The sequence below is a fragment of the Canis lupus genome, chromosome 24 (genome assembly GCF_048164855.1).
Source record: "Canis lupus baileyi chromosome 24, mCanLup2.hap1, whole genome shotgun sequence".
NCBI classification, from domain to species: Eukaryota; Metazoa; Chordata; class Mammalia; order Carnivora; family Canidae; genus Canis; species Canis lupus.
In genome coordinates, this window is record NC_132861.1 from 39695781 (window position 1) to 39723128 (window position 27348).

The following is a 27348-nucleotide window of genomic DNA, read 5'->3' on the forward strand; positions in this document are numbered from 1 at the left end:
AAAAGGGGAGGGGTGAATGGGTGTTGGGCACTGAGGGGGGCACTTGATGGGATGAGTACTGGGTATTATTCTGTATGTTGGCAAATTGAACACCAATAAAAAATAAATATATTATTAAAAAAAACAGTATAGTGAGTCAGTGACCAGAAATGAGGCTTTGTTTCTTTAATCATAATATTAAATGCTTTAATATTAAAGTTTAACATTTGATGGTGCCGTGTTTTTTACCGGGCAGTGTTAGAATGATGTAGTTGTTAATATTAATTCAATTCAGCTCACAGAACATGTGTGAAATGCCAATCACATACTAGTCATCAAACTTGGTATTGGGGATAATTTGTCATTATATCTCTGCCAGTTATAACATTGTAATTTGGGTGGTTGTCAGTTATTGCTTTTTTTTTTTTTTTTTTTACTGTTTAGGAAATTTGTCTTTTAACTGATGTTAACACAAAAGTCTTTATTTTGTAAGTAGGCAGAAAATATTATTGTGCATGACTAAAAATACCAAGAATCTCATAGGTTACTATCTAATTATCCACTGAATTGTGTCTTTATTCCCAGATGAATGTGTTTTTAAATCTCATTTGTATCTTTCCCCTCTGGTTGTAAGTTTACCCTATTGTACATCTTTTATAATGTTGAGAATATTGTTAATCTTAAATGAATATCATAAATAAAAGAAGCATTTGACCCATTATGTAGCTTTTACCTCAGGGTTTTCATTGATTCATCCATCTCCCTTCTAAGAGCTTGTCTGTGACTATTAAAATCCTTTCTTAGAAACAGATTGGACCATTCTTATCCTTTCCTTGCTTCACTGCTTCCACTTCAACTTGGCATCAGATATGAGAGCCCTGGACTATGCTTTTTAGTATTTACAACAGTGAATTGTAAGCATAGCTGACACTAGCAGAAATCAGCTGAAAAAGCTTATTTAAAATGAGAATTTCTTGTTTGCTCCCTGTCTGTCCCCCTACTTCTTCAGCCAATTCAATTTGTCTGGGGTGAGACCAAAGAATTTGTATTTTAACATTCTGATGACTTTAAAATATTTGTTTAAAAAGAGTGTTGGTATTGGGGCGGAAACAAGGAATCTGCATTTTTTTAAAGATCTACTTATTAGATCTTTATTATTTATTAGAGAGAGAGAGAGAGAGAGAGAGAACATGAAGGGGAAGGGCAGAGAGAGAGGGAGAGAGAGAATCTCATGCAGATTCCCTGCTGGGCTCAGAGCCCAACAGGGGGCTTGATCTCATGACTCTGAGATCACGGCCTAAGCAGATATCAAGAGTTGGATGCTTACTCAGCTAAGCTACCCAGATGCACCAGGAATCTGCATTTTAATGCTCTGAATATTTTATTTTTTAAGATTGTTATTTATTTAAGACAGAGAGAGAGAGAGAGGAGAGAGAGAGAGGAGAGAGAGGCAGAGGGAAAAGTAGGCTCCATGCAGGGAGCCCGACGTGGGACTTGATCCCGGGTCTCCAGGATCAGGCCCTGGGCTGAAGGAGCCGCTAAACTGCTGAGCCACCTGGGCTGCCAGCTCTGAATATTTTAATATATTAGTTTTAAAAGGGTGTTGGTATTTGAACGTGATTGCTGTAAACCAGGAGGGGGAGATGTTTTCCTGAAAAGAAGTTCAGGAATTGATGGAATTCTGACATTTCCAATCCCTAAGTAATGATCGTCTGAATCTTTTTTTTCTTTCCTTCTAAGCAAGTTTAGTGGCTTTGTCATTAGCCAGCCCACAATTGCTCTGAGCCCACCATATGGGAGTCTGCTGTATTTGTGCTCCCATGCCTGTGACACAGAATATTAAAAGACCAAATGAGTTAGTATCAGTGAAATATCAACAAACAATTAACTATAAGGATAATCACTATTGCTTCTATAACATTAATCAAAAATAGTACTTTTTTTCCCCCCTAAATTTGTTACAGGTTCATCTGGGAAGTGACACTTATAACGTAAACAGCAGCATTTCCTGATGGCATAAGGCAGCTACTGAACACTACCATGCAATTTAATTTAATTACATTTAATTGCTCACATGCTGCATAGAGAGACTACAATAGTCACTGTACAGCCATCAACATTAGTATTCAACAACAACAGAAAGTAATCACTTCTATTTCTTGGCCAAGTCCATTGACAAGTCCATTGACCTGATTCCAAGCATTTTGTATGTCTTACTGGGCGTCTTCCCAGAGCTCTTTATAGGAGAGAACACTGACCCAGAGTGGCCTCAGTGTTTCCATGTCTTGAGAATTAGCTGTTTCTTAAATTTCATCACCTCACACAGCCTATTCTGCGATGGTACTTAGCTGGTTTGTGGTTTGATTTGGTGAACATTTCACAGAACTTGAATTTCTGGAATATGAAGACACATCCATGGGTAAAAGGAAACTGACTGTCTTTATCTTGTCCCTAAAGAAAGCAGAATAAAGAGAAGGTAAATAAGACTTCTTAGTGAGCCTTTATATAGAATATTAACTATTTTTCTAAGCCACCAAATACTACCTAAAGCATTAAAGCTCATTTGAAATACATCATAATATATTTTGTTTAGTTATTTAACAATAATGCCAAAAATGTATTGGAATTGGACTTTTCATTAAGCCCAATGTAGAGTGCTGATAAAACTAAACTGAGGGAAGATTATTTTCTTAATGTTTAAAGTTAAAGAATATCATATTGTCTCAGGTGAAGAGTCTTTCACATTGAAGCTCTTCAGGTGAAATGAAGCAGAAATTTGGGACCATTATTTTATAATCCAGATCAACCTGCAATTATAGACTTCGAATTAACGGAATATCCATCACACCTGAACAACAAAGGGAAGAAAGGAGAGGTGTCAGGGACTCCTGTCATCTGAAGGATTAAATCGTTCCATTGTGCTCACTCCTTTCACCTCCAACAGTGTTATATAGAATTTTGACATAAATTAGGATATGCAACTCTCAGGAAAAAGTCAAAAGAATGGTGTATGAAATCACTGTCTTTTCTCCAATTTCATCCTCTCTCTGTCTCTTTCTCTCTCTCTTTGTAGTAGATAAGGCTATCATTTCACTGAGTGGCATATAGTGGCCTGTATCCAGGGGAACACATCTGCTCCCTCCCTTGGGAGGAAGGCTAGTGGTTCCATATGTTGGGATCAATAAAAATAATAACTGCTCTGCCACTTATAAGCACTCACTTGACTATCTCATTTGTTCTTTACAAAAACTATGAGATAACTGCTATTATGATTCTCTCTCTTTTTTTTTTTTTACAAAAGAATAAACTATGGTATAAAATAGAGTTATAACTTTTCTAAGGCCAATGATGGAGTTGAGATTTTATCCATCTGATTCCAGAGGCTGCTTTCTTAACCATTTTGCTATAAGAAAAGGAAAGGATACAGTGGACTCTTGAGCAACACAGGGGTTAGGGGCTCTCAGCCCTGGGGCAGTGGAAAATCTGCACATAACTTTTGATTCCTCCCCAAACTTGACTACTACTAGGCTACTGTTGACTGGGAGCCTTACCAATAACATGAATACTCTATTAGTACATATTTAGCATATTGTATGTATTATATACAGTATTCTTATAATAAAGCAAACTAGAGAAAATAAAGGCAATCATTAAGAAAATGTTCCTTAAGAAAATCAGAAGGTATTGTACTTACCGAAAAGATTCTATGTATAAGGGGAGTGGTGCAGTTCAGACCTGGGTTGTTCAAGAGTCAACTGTGTATTTATTTAATGTGTCTGGTTTCTCTTACCAGCAAAATGAATAATATAGTATTTCTAATTAAATTCATAATTAATTAATTAACTTTTATTAAAAATATTAATTTGAGGAACGCCTGGGTGGCTCAGTGGTTGAGCGTCTGCCTTTGGCTCAGGGCGTGATCCTGGAATCCAGGGGTCGAGTCCCACATCCGGCTCTCTGCATGGAACCTGCTTCTCCTTCCTCTGCCTATGTCTCTGCCTCTCTCTCTCTCTCTCTCTCTCTCTGTCTCTGTGTCTCTTGTGAATAAATAAATAAAAATCTTTAAAATAAAAAAATATTAATTTGAGTACAGTTGACACACAATGTTAGATTAGTTTCAGGTCTACAACATAGTGATTACACATTTCTATGCTTCATGCTATGTTCTATATGGACCTTTCCCCCTAATTTTTTTGACAGCCAGAGATTTTTTTTTTTCTTAAACACAAGAGAACATTAGATTTCTAGGTTTGTAGTTTCCATGAAAACTAAGGAAAAATTAAAGTTCTCTATCTGGTTTTTGGAGAGTGTTTGTTATTAGAAATATTGACATTGGCATTATTTTGTAAAACACTTTCTTGGTATAATAATGAAAAAGCTCACAAGCAAATTAGGTATGATGTCTGCCTGCTTCAAAAGCCAAGCAAATTGGTTCTTGATAAATCTTTGTAAATTCTTTGAGAGCTATTAGAAAGTAAATGGATTTACAAAAAAAAATTAGAGGACTAATGTGATGACACATTACTTTACTAGTTAATTACTGAGGAAGTAAAAGACAAAATTAAAAAGCACTATAACAAAAAAATACATGCTTTATTCTTCTCAACTGTTATCTGCATCAATTGGATTTTATGCCAACCCAGCTGTTGATTTCAAGCCATTACTGATTTTCTTGTTTTAACACAAACCTGCAATTGGCTCAGTCTTTCCCATTAAAGTAGATTCTAAATTACCAATGGATTGTGTTCTAAATAGTTTATTCTTTGGCAGCTTGGAATTTGGAAAACATTTTACTTCAGAAAAATAATACACTATAAATGTTGGTTAGGCTGCCAAATGATCACAGAAAATAACATGAATTGAAGTGGGAAAATTAATAATACCATATTTCTCAGCATTATAGGTCTGCGAGAATGTAATGGTTTAAGTGCAAAAAATAAAACATTATGATATGTGCACGGCACAATTTCAAAATATGCAGACACAGACTGGAAAGATAGATGTCCATCAAAATCTAAATGGTGGTCATAGACTGAAGTTATAGAAGATTTTCCTTTTTATACTTTTTTACTTTGAATGCATTTATATTTTGTAATTTTCATTTTATAATTAATATTTAGTGCCTTTATAAACTGTATATATATATATGCATGCATACATATGTATATATATGTAAGTATATGTGTATATATATAATTTTTTAAAACAATGGACATTCTTTTTTACGATGAACATTTAGTGCTTTTATATACATAAACACACACGATTTTTTTAAGCAAAAGGCACCTCTCTGCCTTTCTTCCTTCTCTCCTCTTGGAAAACACATGGCCATTGGAACACAACGATTGGGTGTCCACTTCTTGCTTCTGTATCCCACATCTGCTCTGCCAATGAATCTTATGAGATTCATCTTCAAGGTATATCCAGAAACCACATCCTCTATTACTGCCCTTGGCCAAGAAATAATCATCTTTTGCCTCGAATATTTTTTAAAAAGATTTATTTATGAGAAACACAGAAAGAGAGGCAGAGACATAGGTGGAGGGAGAAGCAGGCTCCCTTCTAGGACCCTGATGTGGGACTCGATCCCGGATTCTGGGATCATGCCCTGAGCCGAAAGCAGAGGCTCAACCGCTGAGCCACCCAGGTGTCTTAACCTCAATTATTATTATTTTTTTAGCCTTAAACCTGGTCTTTTTATTTTCTGTATCATTTTCCTACAGTCTTTTTTCAAGCAGAACTCCCAACATGGTCTTTTTTTTTATTTATTTATTTATTTATTTATTTATTTATTTATTTATTTATTTATTTATTTTAATGAAAGGAGTATGTTATGCACCTAGTTCACTTGGAATAAATCCAGAATCATTGCAGGGGAGTAGCAGGTCATCCCCTCATGCTTTGCTTTCATCTCCTCCCTCTCTCTTGCTTGCTCACTCTGTTCCAGTCACACCAGCCTCCTTTCCTTTCCTCAAACACTGGTCATGCGCCCCCCAGCATCTCTTGTATTTGTTGTCCTCCATTCTTGGAAAGTTTTTCCCACCCAGCAATCATCAGGACACTTTCCCTTTTTACTCAGATGGCGAGGTATTTTCTAGCCATGATATGTACAATTTCAACAATGCTTGCTCCTTCAACCCTTCTTTTCCTCCTTTTAATTGGTTTAATGTTATCTTTCATATGTATCACCATCTAACACAAATTATACACTTTTATGTATTTTCTTGTTTATGGATGATCAGTGTTACAAAGGAACATGCTCCCCATGGGCAAGGACTTTGGACAATGTCATTTTTTACCGTATCCTCATGGCGTAGATTCTGTCCAGCATGTGACATGCCTCCAGGATTATTTATTGAATGAATGAATGAATAAATGAATGTAATGAAGGTATGAAAAAAATAGATCAATAGGATAGAAATGAAACTTAGGATAACACATGCCCATTGACAGGACCAGAGAAGAGAGATATAGGATCTTTCTCTCTGTTAGTAACATTTTTTTCCTTTTATATATAAAAAACATCTGAAGAAAATGTGACAAAATTGTTGCAGATGAAAACAGTGGTATTTGTAACATTAGCCTTTTAAATTTTTGCCTTTTAAAACTTTTCAGAAAGACATCTTTTACTAGCTTTCCAATAATTACAGGACAAAGCACACCCTTGTGAGCATTGCACGCAAGGCCTCTCATATGGATCTTGCTCCCTCCTTCACCCTCATTCACTTGACTACTCTAGTTTTCCCCACAGTCATGTTTTCTTCTATCTCCTTGCCTTTTCTGCTCTACCTGGGGTGATCTTTCCATTTTCCTTTGCCTGGCTACATGCAGCTGTCTTTCATGACTCAGGCTACTCTATTCCTATAATAGAACTTTCTATAAGTGAAACACGATTTTCATCGTGTCTTGTAAAATTCAAATGAAACTGGCTCAGCCTTTGCGTCCTGCATCCTGTGGGAGGTCCATGCTCTTTCCAATATTGATGAGAGTCCTAGCAGGCCTATCACTGGTATTACCCCTCGATTTGGTTTCTTGCCACTGCTGAGTTTGATGACTCTTTTATTCTTCCCACAACCACATTTGTTCCAATTTCTCTTCTCCATGTGAACCCAGGCCTCTTTTTCTCCTTGAGGGAGACAAATGTATAGAGACTCTCAGTAGAGAGTCAAGGCCTAACTGGGAATCAGAAGGCAGGGGTGGGGGAGGGGAGATCATGCTCTAGCCTTGCAGAGGGAATAAATTAGACTTGATAGTGACAATTTTGTTCTGAAAAGGCCATTGGCTCTACACACTTCTGGTGTCACTGTCCAACGTTCCTCTTAAAGACTCCCTGCCTATCTCTCAAATATTTCCTCAAATCTCTTTTTTCCTCAGGCTGCGCCTACCTCCCTACACACCAGCTCCTCTAGTTGGCAGAACAAATTCCTTTTGTCTTTGTCTCTTGGCCCTTTTCAGTTATGCCTTTTTTATACCCCTCAAAACCCATTGGGTCACTTCCTGCACAAGAACAGTCCTCTCTCAGAGAGGAATTTTGTGTTCCTAAAAGAAGTGTGTCTTTTCCCTGAGAAGCACTTTATTAGAGTGATCGTTCACTTGTGTATCTTTGCCACTGAATGAAAGTTTCAAACATAACATTTTGCTTTTGCTGAATATCTTATCAACAGTGGCCAGCTCAGAGTACAGTCATTGGTGTTCGATGAGGAACAGCACACTGATTAGGTGTTCTGCTCACAGAGGAGTTTGTTAGAGTGCCATTTGACCTCAAAAAAGTTTTTTCTTTCTTTTGATCCCTAAATGCACATAAGTGAGATGGAAATTATTTAGGCCTAAGAGCCTACTTGGTTTTGTTTCCTCCACTAGATTAAGACCTTGTTTATCCAGAGGAATGTCTCAGCACCCATCACAGCATGTGCCAATCACCTGGATTGAAGCAGATTGTATCTTACCTGGTTACCTGACCAAAAACATGCTCAGGAGAAGCTCTTTGGTTGGAACTCGTGCTGGTCAAAGAATCTGCTACAAACATCTCTTCTTCATTGTCTTGCTTCTTAACTGAAGAACATGCCAGTGATTTAACTCTTCTCTGAGCTTCTAGAATCCCACTCTTGGGGTGTCTTTCCCCACCTTTCCGAGGATCCTTTGCAGTAAATGAATGAATAGGTGAAGAAATGGAATAGCGTCTAACAATCATGACATTGTCTGTGTAGGAGACACAAAATTTAAGTTCATGAAAATTTTACCTTGAATGACATCCACAAATGGCAAATTATATTAATAGTACTTCATCAAAATGAACTAAATATATCTATTGCTTTTGATTCATTTTTTCCTCACATAAACTACATCTGTTCCCTGATTTATTTCACAAATAATTGAGTGCCAGTCACATGCCAGGCACTTTTTTATGAGATAGAGATGGGGATATGGTAGTGACTCACACAAAACTCTTGCCCACACGAGCTTACCTTCTTGCATGCAGGCAGATGATAAACAAACATCATGTGATAAAATTCAGGTAGTGATAGGTCCTAAGAAGTCAAGTTAGGCTGATAAAGGCAAAAGGATAGAGACAGATGAGGTAGGGGCTCTGACAACTGTATAAATAGTGTGGTCAGGAAGACCTTTGTGAAGATGCATTAAAAAAGAGACCTGGACACGTAGAAATAATAAAACAAGACTTTACAATGGGATGACCATGGATATTCTGGAGACGCCAACTCTGGACAGCTTTTCTCTCTCCTTCTAGAAGATTGTAGAAGAACTTGTTCATCATAGACCCTCACCACCTGAACGGCCACAAATAATTGAGCTGGTTGCTGTTAACTGGCCTATACTTGGTGTGTCTTGACTTTAGTTGGGATTGTCATTATGAGGAAGCCTGTTGATTGAGAGATAAAAGCACAGGACCATATGTGGAAAGAAGCAGAGGTGCCTTGCATAGAAAACTGGAGTGTTCCTGAGAGAGAGATGGAGAGATTTATGGCCTTAGTTTCCAAGGACTTTCAATAAGTTCTTTTCTTGATGTGAATCAAGGTTCTCTGTTCCTTGTAACTTAGGCACTTGATTAAAAGAGCTTTATTTTAGGGAGTTTAGTTCGTCTGAATCCTCATGACACTGTACTAATGCTGACCAGACATCCAGTTATTACCCAGGGGGCTAAGAACTCTGACCTCATGGGTTGGTTTTCATTTTCTGGAGCACTTAAGGAATGTTTGTCAAATCTTTTTTCTTTCTTGTTACAGTTCTGGCATGAACTAGCATGGATAGTTAAGAAAGGCCTGCATCGTGTTTCAGTTTTAAGAGTGCTAGAAGCACAATTGTTTCTTACTTAGGTTTGCTGCCTACATTGGCAGAATGCAGATGATTATTAAGGCCATTGCAAAAAGTGGAGGCTGCCCTGGCTTTTACGGTTTGGAAGAGCAGAAGATTAACTTTTAAGCAAGAGTTTGGGGTGGGGGGAGGTGGTTTAAGTTCAAATCTATCTGAAGTTAATAATTGTATGCAAATACTGTTTTCTAAATTATTTCTAAACACTACTTTGGCCATGATCTATAACTTCTATAATTGTCTAAAAACAAGTTTATGGCTATTGACAATCATAAAAATTTTTGTTTGAAAGGATTATGAAACAATCTTTTTATAGTGAATGGTAGGAAATCACAATAGAGGAAATTGTGCTGATGATGGCCAGGGGAAGTTTATTCTTATTTGGAAACCTATGCTCCAACTTCTCCAACTTGACCGATTATCAACTTTGCTCTTTTTTCATCTCTCTGGGTCACAAATAGTCTGTTATCCTTTCACTTCTTATCAATAAAAGGGAAAGGATATTCAACACAACATCATGGGGTCATTAGCACAATTTCAGAGATCGCTGCCAAATGCAGTGTATTTGCCAGCAAAGGATATGAATACATTGCAGAGAATCAAAGGTCCAGCAATGCTGGGGGATCCCTATAAAGAATCATTTCTTTTATCTTCCTTGCAGCAAAGTATTTCTCTCCTGATGGTCCCAAGGTGACATTGCGCAGAGCTGGAGGGTAAGGGCAGCATCCCGGAAAGTGCTGGTTGCATTTCATATCTACCAAATGCTTATCCCCTATTACAGATGCTTCCATGAGAGTTTATTCAACAAAGATTCATTCTAATCAGGTGCTCTTCTGCATTCTTCTTCATTATATATATATATTATATATATTCCCAAGCAGCTGTGTCCCTGGGATGTAGCATAGCTCTGTGCCCTCAGGTGAATGATGGGGAAGTAGGCTTCTCTATTCATAAAATCTCATTTTTGTCTCACTACACATATTGCACAACCAACAAAAGAACTTTTAGTTCCAAGTGATTCTCTTCCAGGTTCTCTTTAATTATTCCCTTTCTTAAAGAGATTCACATTTCTGATTTCATATTGTTCCTTCTCAAAGAATAGGTTTATATTATTCTGTTTTTAAAGAATTGGACAGGTTGCTTAACCTCTAGGTCTTATATCCTCAACTGTAAAATAAGGGGATGATCTTGAAGATTCCTTTCTAGTAGCAAAGGTCTATGATTCAGTTTTAAGTATGAATGCCACTTCAGTTTGAAGTTAAGATACTGGCAATGTCTTAAAATTAAAATTGCTGATAAAAAACTTATGCCAAAGTCAAATAGCATTTTATTTGGCATATCCAATGATATGAAGATAACTACCACCAAGGAACTCATGTTGAATCTTACCTGTGCTATCTCTTTTAATGTTCTCGGCAGCCATAAGAGATAGATTCGATCACTATGTCCATTTCACAGATGAGGTGAGTGATCATAAAAGCATGTTACATTCATAGGATCACAGAACTTTACAGTTAGGAGAGGCTTGGGAAGGCGTTTAATCTATTCCATTCATTTTTACATGAGGATGCTGAGGTCAGGAGTTTTATGTGTCCTACTATTACAAAATTGAGACTACAATACAGTGTCCTCATGCTCAGGCCAATGTTCTTCCTGCTTATGTCACTTACTTTTGTAATAGCACATAAAATATAAGACACAGATAAAGACATGCAGAGTAGCTCAACGGGGCTTCCAAGCACAAATTTAAATCATATTTCTTTCTTTGTTTTGTTAATGCAACTGACGAGGGTTCCCCAAATGTTACCAGTTTTTCACCAGTCCTTTTAAACTTAATGCTAGCATTCTTGTTGGCAGTTACCATCCATATGCTGAAGAAGTATGATATCAATTGTGTGTTTAGCTCTAATTAATAGTCTAAACTCCCCAAAGCTTGATAGCATTCAGGCCCTGAGAGTTTAAAGGGTAATACTCTTTGTCCTTTGAATGGTGTAATTCTTGTTGTAAAATAGCCACAGATGTACTAAGATTCAACATACTTTTTCATTAGGTTAAGCTAATGATAAGCTTATAGAGAATAGATTTCAAGGAATGTCATCTACCTTTGGAGTAAGGCCGTGGTTTTCAAATGGAGGGAATTTTGTTCTTCAGGCAACATCTGGAATGTCTGAAGACATTTTTGTTGGTTACGACTGGAGGGTAAGAGGCAGGTACTACTGGCATCTAGTATTTAGAAGCCAGAAAAGCTGCTAGACAGTGTACAGTATCCAAGACAGATCCATTAAACACAGAGCTATTTAGTACAAAATGTCCAAGATTGCAGAGGTTGAGGAACTATGGGGTAAGTGTGTATTATAAATATCCCTATCTTTCTCTTCTTTTTTTCTTTTCTTTAACCAGGAAGAAGTCTAACCTCTTTATCAGTTATTCTTTAATTTTATTAAATAACCAGCAGACAGAACTACTCAGATCCAGAGTTGCACTTGGCAAAAAGGGAAAAGGCCCTGATTGGAATCTGTTCCAGTTTTGAAATGTAGGGCCCCATGCTAGAGAGAGAGACCTCTCCAACAGAGAAAACCAGCTGGCAAACATGACGTGTTCCCTTGCCAAGCTGTTTAGAACCTCTAAATGGCATTGCCTGAAGCCTTTGACAGATAATATTAAAAGATTTGACTATTTAATTATGTACATCAATTTTATTTGAATATGCTGTGTGTAGGCAAGCACTGATAATTTAAATGTAGAATGTATTTTTCACTCTGCTGATTTCCGACTTCGTGTGTGTAGTCTTCGCAGTCAAAATACTTTCCCATAAAAAGTGAGGGAGATTTGATTTTCAAAATATATCAGACACTGACCCTGCGTCTTGAAATCTTCAACCTGTATAGGAGGTTGACTTACATGCAACACACATTCTTATAGGGCAGTAAGGTTCTTTGTAAAACATGGATAAGAAACAACATCTGCCATTTGTTGTGTGTTGGCCAGATGCTATGTTAAGCACTTAGTCTATTATTGCTGTGAGATAGGTACTGCAACCATGTGAGGTAAGTACTCTAAGGCTTCCTAATGTAGAAAACAAAGGTTAGAGATTTCTCGTAAGTATCTCTGAGTCAAGTGGATAATGAATGACAAATCACTTGCAACCATATTTATCTGACTGTAATATCCATACACTTAACTACTGTGCAATATTGTGGCTTAATAAGTGAACATGGCATTTGACATATACCCATTTAGTGTGCTATTATGTGACATTTAAATACTTGAGGTCAAGAAGGGGGAAAAAAAAACCCCACGTTGTTGTTATAATGTGACTGGTTTTCATCAACCTGTCATTCTTACCTTTCCAGGAATATCTAGAAATAGTTTTGATGTTGCTAAAATATGTTGCTTGAAGATGCTAACGATTTATTCCCCTAGGGATTTAAAGGTAATCAACCAGGAGAAAAAGGATGGAACTCACTGTTGCAAATACCAACTTATGCAGTTATGTGAGAGGCACAATAAACCTGAATTTAGGAGAGCTTTGCAAAGACGGGCACAGCCCAGAAGAGCTATGGACATTTGGTACCTTGGTGTTCGTGCACAGCTGGAGCTGCCCCAGTGGAAGCACCACCGTGAAGAGTTGCAGGAGATTTTTCAGATGCTTTTTCAAGGTTACCAAGGTATGTGACTTCCTCTTCCTTTTCATCTCCTGATTCTCTGCTGGGGCCCGGGGTTCTCTGACTACTTGAAGTCAGCTTCATCCGAAGGACATGATTCTCTTTCTCTAGCTTGTTGATCTCTGCTCGCATTTCCTGGATAATTCTCACAAACTGGATGTTAGCTTCCATTTGCCCCTTCTTGGGTGGCTCTGGTCACCTTTTGCTCATGAACCAATGCACAGTCTACTCAGTGGGACTGGTTGATCCCACCAGTAAACCTTCCTGGACAATAGATGTCACTCTTCTCTGGACCGTCTTTCAGCACCTGGGGAGTTAGACTGTCAGGGAGGAAAAGGATCTCCATGACTTATTCATTCTGGGTTTTGCTTTTCAGATAGAGCTTTCCTTTGTATCTTTAATTTCATATCAATCCACAGTTCTAGAATATTGCTTTGTGCCCGAAGAGAAGAGAGCATGCCAAAAATTTCCAGGGAGGAATGTAGTTTCTTATTTCTGTCATGAACTCACCATCCTACCAGCTACTCAGTTTCTCTCTGTTACTACTTCTGGTATCAAATGTTTTATAGAATCATCAACTGTCATTAGGACATGAAAACTGGTGCATAAGAATTATGCCTTGTCTTTTCTATAAAATATGTCATAATTCTGTACTTTGGGGGTAAATTGTTAATTTTGACACTTGTTGATTGAGGATAAAATTAATCATAGGGGACATATGATTGCAGTGAGATTACTATAAAAGTTAATTGTACCTAAATCTCTCAAGATAAGGTCAAGGACCCAGACAATCACTTTCAGTAGGTTTCTATCTTGTAAGCATTTTTGCTATTATTTGGTTTTAGAATATTTGCTTGGGCAAAGTTGCCGAGGGATATTTTGGAAATGTAAGAAGATATAGGTTGAACATTAATCTTGAATGAGAAGGACATGCAACGATTGACAGCTTTTGTTACCTATTTCCTGACAAGGTTTCTTTGTTGGGAATGCAAAGTATGAATCTTAAATAGCATATGCTCTGATAGCAGTATCTATTTGGAAATTCAATTAATGTTTAAACATATGCACTTCTGCAATAGGGTAAAAATGATTGGAAAATTTTTCATGGTGATAGTTTTCCTTGCACATTCATTTCCTTGTTTTCTGTATATATTGATTTTTTTTTGGCCTACCTTAATAAATATTTGTTGATTGATCCAAGGCTGCAGTTTGAAGGAGTGATTGGAGAAAGTCTTACTCCTTTTTTTTTTCTAAAGATTTTATTTATTTACTTATTCATGAGAGACACACACACACACACACACAGAGAGAGAGAGAGAGAGAGGCAGAGACACAGGCAGAGGGAGAAGCAGGCTCCATGCAGGGAGCCTGACGTGGGACTCGATCCTGAGTCTCCAGGATCAGGCCCCCAGCCGAAGGTGGCACTAAACCACTGAACCACAGGCTCTGCCCTTCCTTTTTTATGCATACACATTTTTATATATATTTAAATCTAAGATGTGCTTATTTTAAAAATAAGTCTAAAAATAATATGGCTGTTTATACTACTTCTATTTGTGTTTAAATGAATTTCAGTAAACATTTCTGTGCAAGGCACTCTATAGGCCATAGAAGTGGGTTGTGGAAATATGGAATTTGGGTTTATTTTATTTTTTAATAAAGATTTGTATGTGTTTATTCATGAGAGACACACACAGAGAGGCAGAGACACAGGCGAGGGAGAAGCAGGCTCCCTGCCAGGAGTCTGATGCGGGACTCCATCCCAGGACCCCAGGATCACGCCCTGAGCCCAAGGCAGATGCTCAACCACTGAGCCACCCAGGGGTCCCTGGAATTTAGATTTTAAAGGTTATTAGTCAAACCGCTTATCAGATGTTCAAATCTTTTCAAAGCATCTCTGTAATTCATTATTGACCCTATATTTGGGTATTTCCCATGTAGGAGGATCTCCTTCCTACCAAGGTATGCTCTTTACTTTTTAATTAAGATTATCCACAATGACCACAAACTGGCCTCTATGTAGTTTATTTCTCATTCTTCTCTTTGGAGAGGTTACATAACACAACCAATCCTTGTTTTAATGAAAATTCTTGTTCCATCATGTTCTAATGAGTGTCTGTTTTCCAGAATGAACATCCTCAATTCTTTCAATTGTTTGCGATCTAATGTGGGATCAAAGGTCTTAAGTCCATCATGGACACTCTCCCTCAAACATGTTTCCATTTATTTATAAGCCTCTTGAATTAGGATGTCAGGCCTAAATGGATTCTCCCAAAGGATTAGAATAACCTAGAGGACACTGTTCTAACTTCTATAGAGTGGAATAGAATATCAGAATATTTTTAAGAAAATATTCCAAGAAGGTGGGCAGTAAGAATCATTTTTGAAATTATGTCCAGCACAACAGAGCAGGAAATAAAAATAACTTGTGAAACTGCTGGAAATGACAAGATAGTAATCATTTATTTATTTAAAAAATCCATAGTGAGGGGATTATATATTTTAAAGAAGTCAATTTATTTTTAAGATATAGATTTAATGGAACCCCAATCGAAATCTCTATGGGATTTAAAAAAAATTGATGAACCCATTCTAGGGATCATCTGGAGACAACAGTTTGAAGTATGTGAAAATAAAGAGTATTTGTTGGGTTTTCACTTTATTAAAAATTTCAATATAATGTGTAGCTCTAAAAGTGAAAACTGCAAACATTAGTGAATTTGTAGATAAGAAGTTACAGACAATTCCTAGAAGAAACTCAAAAGATAAAAAACATGAAAAAAGCCCAACATCACTAATTAATTCTGAAAATTAAAAAAATGAAATACTTTTTTCTTTTTGGACGGGCCTAACAAGTTAGCAAAGATTTTGAAAAGTGAATAAAGTTAATACAAAACTATTAATAATTGTTTATTGACACATCAACTGACAATACTTATTGATTGATAGGATTTTTTGAGAAGCAATTTAACAGTAAGTATTAATGATATTTAAAAAGTTTTTAACTCTCGCCTTTTACATTCTACTTTCTAGACTCACTCTACCTAAGACAGTAATTACATTTAAAGATTTTTGTAAAAAAAAAAAAAAGATTTTTGTAAAAGTATGCTCATTGCACATTAATAGCAAAATCTTGGAAATATCTAAATGTTCAAAAAAGGAGAATAAATAAATAAAATATGGAATAGTTATAAAACAAATAGTATTCTGAACCTGAAAATGTTAAGTGAAAATACAATATATCCAACTGTAAATGGAGTAAGATTAAAAGCATGTAAAATGGATTGGAAACACCCCAAAAAGAAAACAATTCCTATTTCTGGTAAGATTTGGGATAATTTTTATTTATCTCTCTATGCTATCTGAATTAAAAATACATAGTTACATGAAAGAATTCCATAAGGAAAAAATTAAGTAATGAAAATAGATAATTGAAAAGAAATTTAATAAAATGAATCAGTATTAATTTTCCTGGATTTTTTTTTTACTTTTGATTAAGTCAGCTGGTGATTAAGTCAGATGGCTGTGAGAACTGGAGTTTTTCCTTATGAAACTAGTTTTGGTCTTTAATAGTTGTCATAGTAATTTTGAAATTTACATTTGAGTGAAAGCTATTTAGAATTGGTAAAATCTTATATAAATGCTAGGACTGGTGGTTCTATAATTATTTGTGATGTATTTTCAACGAATATTCCAGGCAATAAACTGGCATGGGGATCCAGTCTGATGAATGGCAGAGCAGGTGATTATTGACATGTAGAAGAGCTCTATGGCCAGGGTGCCTGGGTAGCTCGGTCAGTTAAGTATCTGCCTTCAGCTCAGGTCCTGATCTTGGGTCCTGGGATCGAGCCCCCTTGCCCTCTCACATTGGGCTCCCTGCTCAGCTGGGAGTCTGCTTCTCCCTCTGCCTCTGTGGCTCCCCTCTGCTCACTCTCTTTCTCAAATAAATAAATAAATAAATAAATAAAATCTTAAAAAGAAAAGAGAAAAAGAGCTATGGTCACTGCCACCATGACTGGATGGAGCTTTGGAACTTTATCTTGAACTAGCAAAATAAAGACTCTGGGGCTTGTTTCTTGAGCAGGAGCCCTTACTTGGGCATCAGCATCACTTGGGAGCGCTTGCTTAAAATGCTTGTCTATAGGTCCAACCCTACATGTGTTGTAGATTCTCCTGCAGCAGATTTGGTAAATTGTGTTATAAGAAGAAGCTTCCTGGGAGCAATTATAAGTTTTCTGGTAGCCATATTTAAAAAGTGAAAAAAAAAAGTTGAATTAATTCTAGCATGTTTTATTTAACACAATAGATCCAGAAAATTACCATTTCAACATGCAAATAAATATTAAAATTGCCTCTGAGATACTTTACAGGGCTTTTCTCTCACTAAGTCTTTCAAATGCAATGTGTATTTTACACTTACAGCCCATCGTAATTCAGACACTACATTTTCATTGGAAAGAATTGATCTGCATTCAGGTTTATAAAATTGACATTTGACAAAGTGGATTTGCACACCCGAGTAGGTCCAAACATACTTAAATGCACTTGGATCAGTCTGCCCTCTGCATAGTAGCCTCTACTGATCTTTCCAGTGCAGTGGGAGTAAAAGGCAGGTTCCCACAGTGACTCCTCAGGTCTTAGCCGTCTGCTCTTTGGCTCCGCTGATGTCATCTGCCCCTCCCCTCCCTCAACACTCTACTCCACCCCAGTCGCGTTGGCTTTCTTGATTTCATAAACACTCCAGACACATTCCTGCCTGAGGACCCTGGTCTCAGCCGTCCCTGTGACTGTGAGTGCTTCTCCCTAGGCATCTACTTAGCTAATTCCCTCATCTGCTACATCAGCTAATCAACCACTCCCCTCAAGCCTCCAGCATGAATGAGTCTGCTTGGTGGGAATGCAGTAGATTTTTGGCTTTTTCCCACATCCAAGGACAAAGTTTAAGAAAGGAGATGAGCTGCATTAGAATGTCTGCTTTCCAGAAAACAGACTTGTCACTCAAGTACCTTCCTTCGATCTACCTTTAAATGATGACACAGCACGTCTTTTTTCTGGACATAAAATCTTGCCTTGCTAGACTATGGTGTGTAGGTCTGATGTGGTTTCCTTAATCTGTCAGAAACTTCAGTTTTATTCGGTGACAGAGGATGAACCAGGTCAGATTAGAACTCGGGGATTTAAGTGCATCATTACCACTAGACCACATGCCCTGTGTGGAGATACCCAATTGCCTTCCCCTCTAAGACATAAGAGAAAAATGTCATTTACGTGAAATCTTATGTCTCACTTTTCAGGCAGGCATACATTCTGCTGTTATGAATTATTTAAACAGCTGCTGAGAAATTCTACTTTTGCAGGATCTGCTGAGAATTCACTTTGACCTTGAACTCGATATGTAGCTATTGTCAGAGTGATTTCCCAGGTGACCGGAAGCATCTGGCTCTGCAATGAGCCCAGACTCTGGAGCAGATTTGCCATCTCGCTGTTGTTTTGACATTTGAGTACCACACAGTGGCAGAGCAGCCATGTGGAAAGGAAGGAGGAGATGAGAAGTTTCTGATGGGCGCAGCATCCACGAAATGCTGATAAGTCTGTGAGAGGGATGTTTAAGGATGCCCTGGGTCAACTCACATGAAAGAGATTAGCTGCTTCCCTTTGCAGCCTGATGCGAGATGATCTTGCCTTGGCTGACTGTGTGAGCATGAGGAGACTTCCATGGAGACACAGATGGGAAGGAATGTCCCCCATCTGATAGGCTACTGCTGACCTGTGGTGGGTCTCTAATGAGTCCAAGAATTTCAAGGCCTTCTTGAGACTGGCATGTGTACAAAGAATTTGCACTGATAGGATCGACAGGGCCAAATCATGGGTTCTAACTTCTGTTCTGACCCTAACTCATAATTAAATCTTCAGAGAATCTGGGCATTGCGGAAATTATACATCAAATGTCTTACACAGAGAGGCAGGTACAGTAAATGAACGATGATGCCAAGTTCAGCAACTACTCACCTCCCGACATTTGTTGCCATGATGGAATGCAGGCTCTAGTCCTTTAGATTCTTCCCCCAAAAGCTGGGAATCCAGATTTCATATGAGAACTCCACATTTTTAAAGCTGGGCTACTAATTCAACCATTCAGATATACTGTGCAGACCCAACAAAACATATTAGAAGGAATGAATAGATTCTCTCGGTCTCCAATGTGTGTGGGTTCTAGGAAACAGAGTCCTTCCTTTTTCCCATGAGAAACCAGAGAAGTTTCTCTGGTCCCATGGACCAGAAAAGTAATATAGTTCTCCAAGATCAACCTGCTTTAATGAACGTTTACTGAGCACCAGGTTTAAGCCTCCAGGCAAGACAACCTGTGAAGAACCTTTACTGGATAAACCTACACTGTAAGACCAAGCCATTCCTTTTTTTTTTTTTTCTTTTTCTTTTTTTCCTGAGCCTGTATATAAAACAGAAGGATAGTTATCTCCACGGATAACGGTGAAGAGTAAATGACTTTACCATAAGTACGTTGAAATGAGTCAGTTTTCAGTAAGTGTTAGTCGAATAACATCAAATGTTAAAATTGAAGATTGCTGGTTGATGGTTCTTTCTGCCACCCAGCCTCAGCCCTGCAGGGAGGGGGGCTTTGGAGGCCAGGAGGGGGACAGGAAGGCAGAGGATCGAAGGGGAAGAGAGCTTGGTCCGATGCAAGCTTTGGCACTTACTAGCTGTGTCTTTGTAAGCAAGTTATTCCTTTCTGCTGAGCCACGATATTTTTACTTTCTGAAAAATCCCTCTTGTAATTTATGGGTCAACTGGGAAGAGTCAACATCTTTACTGTATTAAGTCTTTATTAGGACATTTATTCAGGTCTACTTTTAAGTACTTTCATGGGGTTTCGTAGTTCTATCCAGTAGAGTCTTGCATGTATTTTATTATGCAATACTTGTCTTATCATGTAGCCCTAAATATTTTGTCATTTCTATTGTTATCATCACATGCACTCACTCTAGAAATATTTATTTACTCCTCATCATGTGCCAAGCACTGGATGTTCACTGAAAAGCAAGACGCACAGAACTCCCTACCTGGGGGAATTTATAGTCTAGTCAGGAAGACAGCAAAGAAACACAATAAATAGGCAAAATGTAAAGCACACTAGAAGGGATATGGCTATGGAGAAAAATAAGGCAGGGAGAAGACACAGAGAATGCCAGGTGAGGGCAGTGAGAGTTCGATTTTAAATTCATTTTAAAAACAGGGCAGCAAGGAAAGGTGTCACTGTGAAGGTGACCCGGGGAAGGGAGGGAGAAAACCGATGGGAACACAGCATGTCTGGCATAGTGAATGGAAAGAACACAGGCAACTGTATTCTGGTCATGTGTGCCGGCATCACAGAGGCCAGAGCCATCTGAACAGGATGGGAAATAGGAGAAAGTACGAGAAAGAGTCAGGCAGGTATAGGGGCAGACAGAGCAGGTGGGCTCTGCAAGCTACTGTGTGGACTTCAGATTATTTTCCCAAATAATGAATTTATGAAACCCATTTACGCTCCTTATGGATATATTTGGACTTATTTCCACATAATTCTCTATCTGCAATTCTTTTTCTCTCGACTTCCTTTTCTTCCCTTACCTCTGTCATCAGATGGCTTAATAAAATTGCCTTTATATAGCACAGATAAAAAAAGAACATAGCCTCTGAAAGCACTGTCTCTGGCTTTGAGTTCTGGCTTCCACTTTTTAGCAATGTGACCTTGGATCATTCACTTGTCTGTACCCTCGCTGCCCACCTGTGAGAAATAGTGACTAGAAGCAGTTCTTTCATGAGATGGTTCTAAGGGTGGCATGGAGCACTTCAATAGGGCTAGCATACAGAAAGTCCTCAAAACGTGCTTGTTATTCTTCTGCTGGTTTTAAAGCTGTGTATTAATTGTATTTCTATTCCTTTAACAAATATATATATATATGTATATATATATATATATTTAAAATTTTAAATGCATTTTTTTAATGAGAAGTTATTCAATATTTCTTCCTCCTCTTGACCACTACAAAATCTAACATTCTTTACCTTTCCCTTAACCATTTTTTATTTGTGATTATTATTTAGAATTTGCTTTTTAAAAAACATGCTTTTTTTTTTTTTGCCATCATCAGATGACTAAGCTTAAGAATATATTGTAAAATAAAAAAAAAAAGAAAGAATATATTGTGACTCTTTCTGGACTTTCCCTGTCTTTTTTTTTTTCCTGGGTTCATCTTTCTTCTTGCTTTAGTGCATTTTTAATCAGTATTTATTTATTTATTTATTTATTTATTTATTATTTTTATTTTTTTAAATTTTATTTATCTATTCATGACAGAGAGAGAGAGAGAGAGGCAGAGACACAGGCAGAGGGAGAAGCAGGCCCCATGCAGGGAGCCCGATGTGGGACTCGATCCCGGGTCTCCAGGATCACACCCCAAGCTGAAGGTGGTGTTAAACCGCTGAGCCACCGGGGCTGCCCAGTTTTTTTTTTTTTTTTTTTTTTTTAATTAGGGTCTTTGGACGTCTGAACTATGCTTTTATAACTAGAGAGGCTTTCATTTTGTTCTAACTTGCGAATAAGGGTTCAGTAGGATATAAAATTCTATAATATCTATAAGGCTTCCTGGAAGTTCCCAGTCCTCACTGGACATCACTGACTTTTTTCTAAAATGCTATCTATCAACTACAAGATCACAAAATGGTTTTGAGCACTACAAAATGGAGAGAGGTAGACATAAATATTTCAATACCCTGGATTTCTCTCAGTTTGCTTCCACTTCATTTCTATCTTGGTTGTTGTTGATGGAATCAGGTAGTGTAAACAGTGTAACTTGGATAATACCCTCATCCTATGAAGGGATATGGGCAGTATTGACTCTGTATTTATTCAACTTTTATTTCTCAGGTAATATCGCACATTTGAAGATAACCTATATTTGTATGGACTCTGAATAAAAGGAATTTATTTGTTTATAAGAAAAAATAGGATCTCTACTACATTGTTTGATTGCCTTTTGACCTCTGTTGCTAGTTAGATACTCTGTAAATTTAATTCTAATTCCTCTGTAAGTAATTTTTCCATTTTCTCTGACAATGTTTAGGTGGTCTTTGTAATTCTTGATTTTCTATGTTTCATTCAGATATGATTTGGCCACTATTTATCCTATCCTCATTATTTATAATGACTTATGATCTGTTGTTAGGAGTAAATAAAATAACCAGACCCTTGCTTACCTCTCACTGTCTATCATCATGTCACCATTCCCTTAGTCACCACCTTTCTTAGATGTCCAAAGGGCCTCCTGTCTTAGGGTCTTGACACACCTTATTGCTTTGGGCCTGAAAACCCTTCTACATCTTCCCCTGAAACCTCCTATTTATCCTTCAGGTCCCATCTTAAGTAGCCCTTCCTTGGGGATGCCTACTCTGAACCCCCTGACCAGCTTAGAGACCACAGCACATTTTCTCAGGGAACCCCATATACTTCACTTGTAGCTTTTCTCAAAATAGTAAGAAAAAATGATTCCTCACATATCTGCCTCTATATTTGAAACTCCATGGAGACAAGGGTTAGGCCCAGCATCCCCAGTGCCTGACTGTGCCATTCTTGTGTGGATCTCAAGACAGGGTTAGACATGCAAGAGATTCCTTAGGTGAAATGCTATGAAGGAGAAAGAGGAGAGGGGTAGGCAGAAATGGGTAGGGAGAGTCAGGGAGAAGGGGAAGGAAGGGTTGAAGAGGAAGTCAGCCTAGGTACAATTTTGAGAAAATCTTGGCCAGGTCAGTGTGGGGTCCCCAAGCAGAAGTTGCTCTTTAGAGAAATCCTGTGTTGGGCAAGAATCTCCTGCACTGGTCACCGCCCTCCTGTCCCCCCCCCCCCCCACTTGCCCCTCTGGGCTCAGCATTGACCTGGAACAGTCCAGAGAAGTGGGGCTTGGACATGTTGCTATAGCAGATCTGAGCTGTGGCACTTTATTTGGGCTTGCCAGGCAGCACAGCTCCCCACAAAAGTTCTCTTGAGGGAGTTCTGGGTCTTTCAATGGACTCCAGGCTGGTGTGGTCTGGAATGGATTGAATGGTGGCTCCCCAAATAAATGTCTTTATCTCAATGCTTAGACCCTGTGAATGTGACCTTCTGTGGAGAAAGGGTCTTTGCTGATATAATTAAGACACATAGGATCTTGAGATGAGATCAACAGCTTCATGAGACTGGACAGTGAAGACCCAGAACATTTCCATCGTCCTGAATATCTTTCACCGCTGCTGCTCTTGATCATGTTGTTTATACCAGGCAATGTGATATGTAAGTGTGTGTGTGTGTGTGTGTGTGTGTGTGTATGTGCGTGTATGTGTATTTACACCCTCATAGGAACACAACACCTAAAATCTTACTGAAGGAATATCTGAAAATGCAAAATTATTGCACCCAGCAGCAGTCCTCAGCACAGGCCCGGCTAGGCTCGTCTCTCTGCAGGCATGTCCTTTCTCTCCCAACCTGTTCGGCTTTCTTCCTTTCCTTTCTTCCTTTCTCTCACCTCTTCTACTCCCTCAAAATCCTGTGGCAAGATCAAACAGTTCAATAAAGAAAGACATATCTCTTGCTAACTCTTGAATTCCCTGACTGATTTCAATGTCTTTTATTTTTGAAGAGAACATTCTTTAGACAGTGATTCTCAGCGCAGGCCACCTCTGTGCTTCTGTGAGCTTGCATATTCAAACTCTCTTTTCTAAAAGTTGTTGTCACAAGGAGTTGATGTGACCCATGGGGACTGTCTCATTTGGTCTTTCAGGTATGTTGGGCTAGAAAAATCCTGAAAACAGTCTGTGAGCATTGGTATGCTTCCTTAAGGTCACATGACGATGATTATATGAACATCATGTACAGCTCTGTCAGATGATTCACACAGCAGAAAGCTCTGTCTTTCCAGGAGGCCATTACTCATAACTTCTATCCCTGAGAGGAATATAGTTATGCAAATAACAAAAAAGTGACCCGTTTAGAAACACATCTGCTTTGGGAAGCCAATTTGCCAGAAATGTGTCTGGTGTTATATTGCCTATCTTATTTTACAGATGAAGAGAAATCTGTGTCTTGGTTGTACTACAAAGCTGTGGTCATCAAGACAGTGTGGTACTGGCACAAAAACAGACACATAGATCAATGGAACAGAATAGAGAATCCAGAAGTGGACCCTGAACTTTATGGTCAACTAATATTCGATAAAGGAGGAAAGACTATCCATTGGAAGAAAGACAGTCTCTTCAATAAATAGTGCTGGGAAAATTGGACATCCACATGCAGAAGAATGAAACTAGACCACTCTCTTTCACCACACACAAAGATAAACTCAAAATGGATGAAAGATCTAAATGTGAGACAAGATTCCATCAAAATCCTAGAGAAGAACACAGGCAACACCCTTTTTGAACTCGGCCACAGTAACTTCTTGCAAGATACATCCACGAAGGCAAAAGAAACAAAAGCAAAAATGAACTATTGGGACTTCATCAAGATAAGAAGCTTTTGCACAGCAAAGGATACAGTCAACAAAACTCAAAGACAACCTACAGAATGGGAGAAGATATTTGCAAATGACATATCAGATAAAGGGCTAGTTTCCAAGATCTATAAAGAACTTATTAAACTCAACACCAAAGAAACAAACAATCCCATCATGAAATGGGCAAAAGACATGAGAAATCTCACCGAGGAAGACATAGACATGGCCAACATGCATATGAGAAAATGCTCCGCATCACTTGCCATCAGGGAAATACAAATCAAAACCACAATGAGATACCACCTCACACCAGGGAGAATGGGGAAAATTAACAAGGCAGGAAACAACAAATGTTGGAGAGGATGCGGAGAAAAGGGAACCCTCTTACACTGTTGGTGGGAATGTGAACTGGTGCAGCCACTCTGGAAAACTGTGTGGAGGTTCCTCAAAGAGTTAAAAATAGACCTGCCCTACGACCCAGCAACTGCACTGTTGGGGATTTACCCCAAAGATACAAATGCAATGAAACGCCGGGACACCTGCACCCCGATGTTTATAGCAGCAATGGCCACGATAGCCAAACTGTGGAAGGAGCCTCGGTGTCCATCGAAAGATGAATGGATAAAGAAGATGTGGTTTATGTATACAATGGAATATTACTCAGCTATTAGAAATGACAAATACCCACCATTTGCTTCAACGTGGATGGAACTGGAGGGTATTATGCTGAGTGAAGTAAGTCAGTCGGAGAAGGACAAACATTATATGTTCTCATTCATTTGGGGAATATAAATAATAGTGAAAGGGAATATAAGGGAAGGGAGAAGAAATGTGTGGGAAATATCAGAAAGAGAGACAGAACGTAAAGACTGCTAACTCTGGGAAACGAACTAGGGGTGGTGGAAGGGGAGAAGGGCGGGGGGTGGGAGTGAATGGGTGACGGGCACTGGGGGTTATTCTGTATGTCAGTAAATTGAACACCAATAAAAAATAAATTAAAAAAAAGAAATCTGTGTCTTGTGGCTTTGCTGAACCTTGGTTACTATTAATTATTAATGAGATGGGACTTTGAAAAATTTCCGATTTCACTTAAGAGTCTTGCATAGCATGATATTTCTGCTTTGACCTCATTTATTCTAACAGCATTAAACAGACTAAAATGTCTGCATCAAGGCCCACTTACCTTTGAAAAGATGTTCATTCTTTCTCCCAAAGGGTCACATTCCATGGGCTCATACTGTAGAATATTATAAAACTTTCCTCTAGGACCGGCTTCTGCAATTAGAAGCACCAAGGAGGATAGTGTCACCTTGGCAGTGTATGTCTGCTACCAGTCCCAGGAGGTCATTGCTCCAATAGCCTTTATGATGCCAACCTTTTGCTTATTAACATTTTCTTTAATGAAAGATGGAGACCGCTCTGTTGATCTAGATCCCCTTCGAGGATTGTCATTATGTTTCTCATTAGCCAGCATCTTGGATAGGAGTCTAGAGGATTTTGTTTGAAATGGAAGACAAAAAATAAATAGAAAAGGAAGAAGCCAACATTGTAATGACTTTTGGTTGCCAGTCAGCATTCTGAAATTTTAAAAAACGTAATTAATTATCAGATTTGCTGTGTTTGGACACTTTCTATTCCATGTGCTTCATCCATTTATTGTGTTGATTCTTTAGCTATTATTTCTCTAGAGTTACTTACCACAAAAATAAGTCCCACTAAAATGAGACTACAATGCTTTAAAAGATGTGTATGTTGTAAGAAACAGCAACATTCTTGCAGGTAATAATACAATTTTACATTTGTGTAGTGCAGGAATAGTTATAGACATTTTTCCATTCATTGCACTACTTTGTCCTAAGAGTAATCTTGTCTCGTGGAGTGCTGTCTTGTGACATGATGGATAGTGTGTGAGCTTTGCAGTTAAGTGGCCCTGAGTTACAATTCCATCTCTGTCACTTTCTAGACATTGGATTGTTACGGACTGAATGTGTCCCTTCAAAATCCATATGCTGAAGCCCTAACCCCTCAGTATGGCTGCATTAGGAGATGGAGCCTCTAAGGAATTAACTGATTGCAATCATAAGGATGGATTCTTCATATAGAATATTTAAAAATTGTTTTATTTATTTATGAGAGACACAGAGAGAGGGAAGCAGAGACATAAGCAGAGGGAGAGGCAAGCTCCCTGTGGGGAGCCTGATGTGGAACTCAATCTCGGGACCCTGGAACCAGACCCTGAGCCAAAGGCAGATGCTCAACCACTGAGCCACCCAGGTGAGATGGGTTCTGATCTGATAGCAGTGATGTCCTTATGAGGTGAAACACTAGAGAGTGCTCCCTCTCTCTCATTCTCTCTGTCTCTTTGTCTCTGTCTTTCTCTCCATCGCTATGCACACACAGGAAGGCCATTTGAGGACATAGCTAGAAGGTGGCTGTCTAAAAGCCAAGAAGAGAGCTCTTACCAGAAACCAAATTTTCTGGCACCTTGATCACAGACTTCCAGCTTCCAGAACTGTGAGAAAATTGATTTCTGTTGTGTAAGTCACCTAGCCTCTGGTATTTTGTTATGGCAGCCTGAGCTGATTCAGACAATGATCTTGGATGCATTAATGAATGTCTGAGCCATTTCTGTATCATAGAGACCTGGAATTTCAAGTCACAGTGCCTCAGAGTCCATTTATTTGGTGTTCTGTTCAATGGTCAAGTCCTCAGAAAGGCTTTCATTACCTAGGATAGTGGTCACTATCACACCCTACCTCCCACCTTTTTTTTTTTTTCTCCCTAGCCATATCCATTTGACATTATAGTCTTTTGTTTATTTCTTTATGCATGTGTACCTCTCTCACCACAATCCA

General features: G+C 38.4%; 1 protein-coding gene across 1 annotated transcript; it reads right to left on the reverse strand.

The window, feature by feature from the left end:
* Nucleotides 1-2176: 2176 nt before the first annotated feature.
* On the reverse strand, nucleotides 2177-13221 carry CCDC195 (coiled-coil domain containing 195). Its single transcript, XM_072797150.1, has 3 exons — nucleotides 12881-13221; nucleotides 7926-8178; nucleotides 2177-2430 (listed from the first exon to the last, which is right to left on the reverse strand). The coding sequence occupies exons 1-3, from the start codon at nucleotides 13140-13142 to the stop codon at nucleotides 2307-2309; spliced, it is 639 nt and encodes a 212-aa protein (XP_072653251.1). The 5' UTR covers nucleotides 13143-13221; the 3' UTR covers nucleotides 2177-2306.
* Between the last annotated feature and the right edge of the window lie 14127 nt (nucleotides 13222-27348).

What these genes read in the sequence shown, in the direction of transcription:
- CCDC195 (XM_072797150.1), bottom strand. Translation starts at nt 13,142, where the DNA reads ATGGAAGCTAACATCCAGTTTGTGAGAATTATCCAGGAAATGCGAGCA. An exon ending in AGCTGTGCACGAACACCAAG is followed by an intron (nt 8,179 to 12,880) that starts GTACCAAATGTC and finishes TCTCCTACACAG; the next exon opens with ACAATGTCATGATTGTTAGA. An exon ending in GTTTTTGGTCAGGTAACCAG is followed by an intron (nt 2,431 to 7,925) that starts GTAAGATACAAT and finishes TGCTTTCTTTAG; the next exon opens with GGACAAGATAAAGACAGTCA.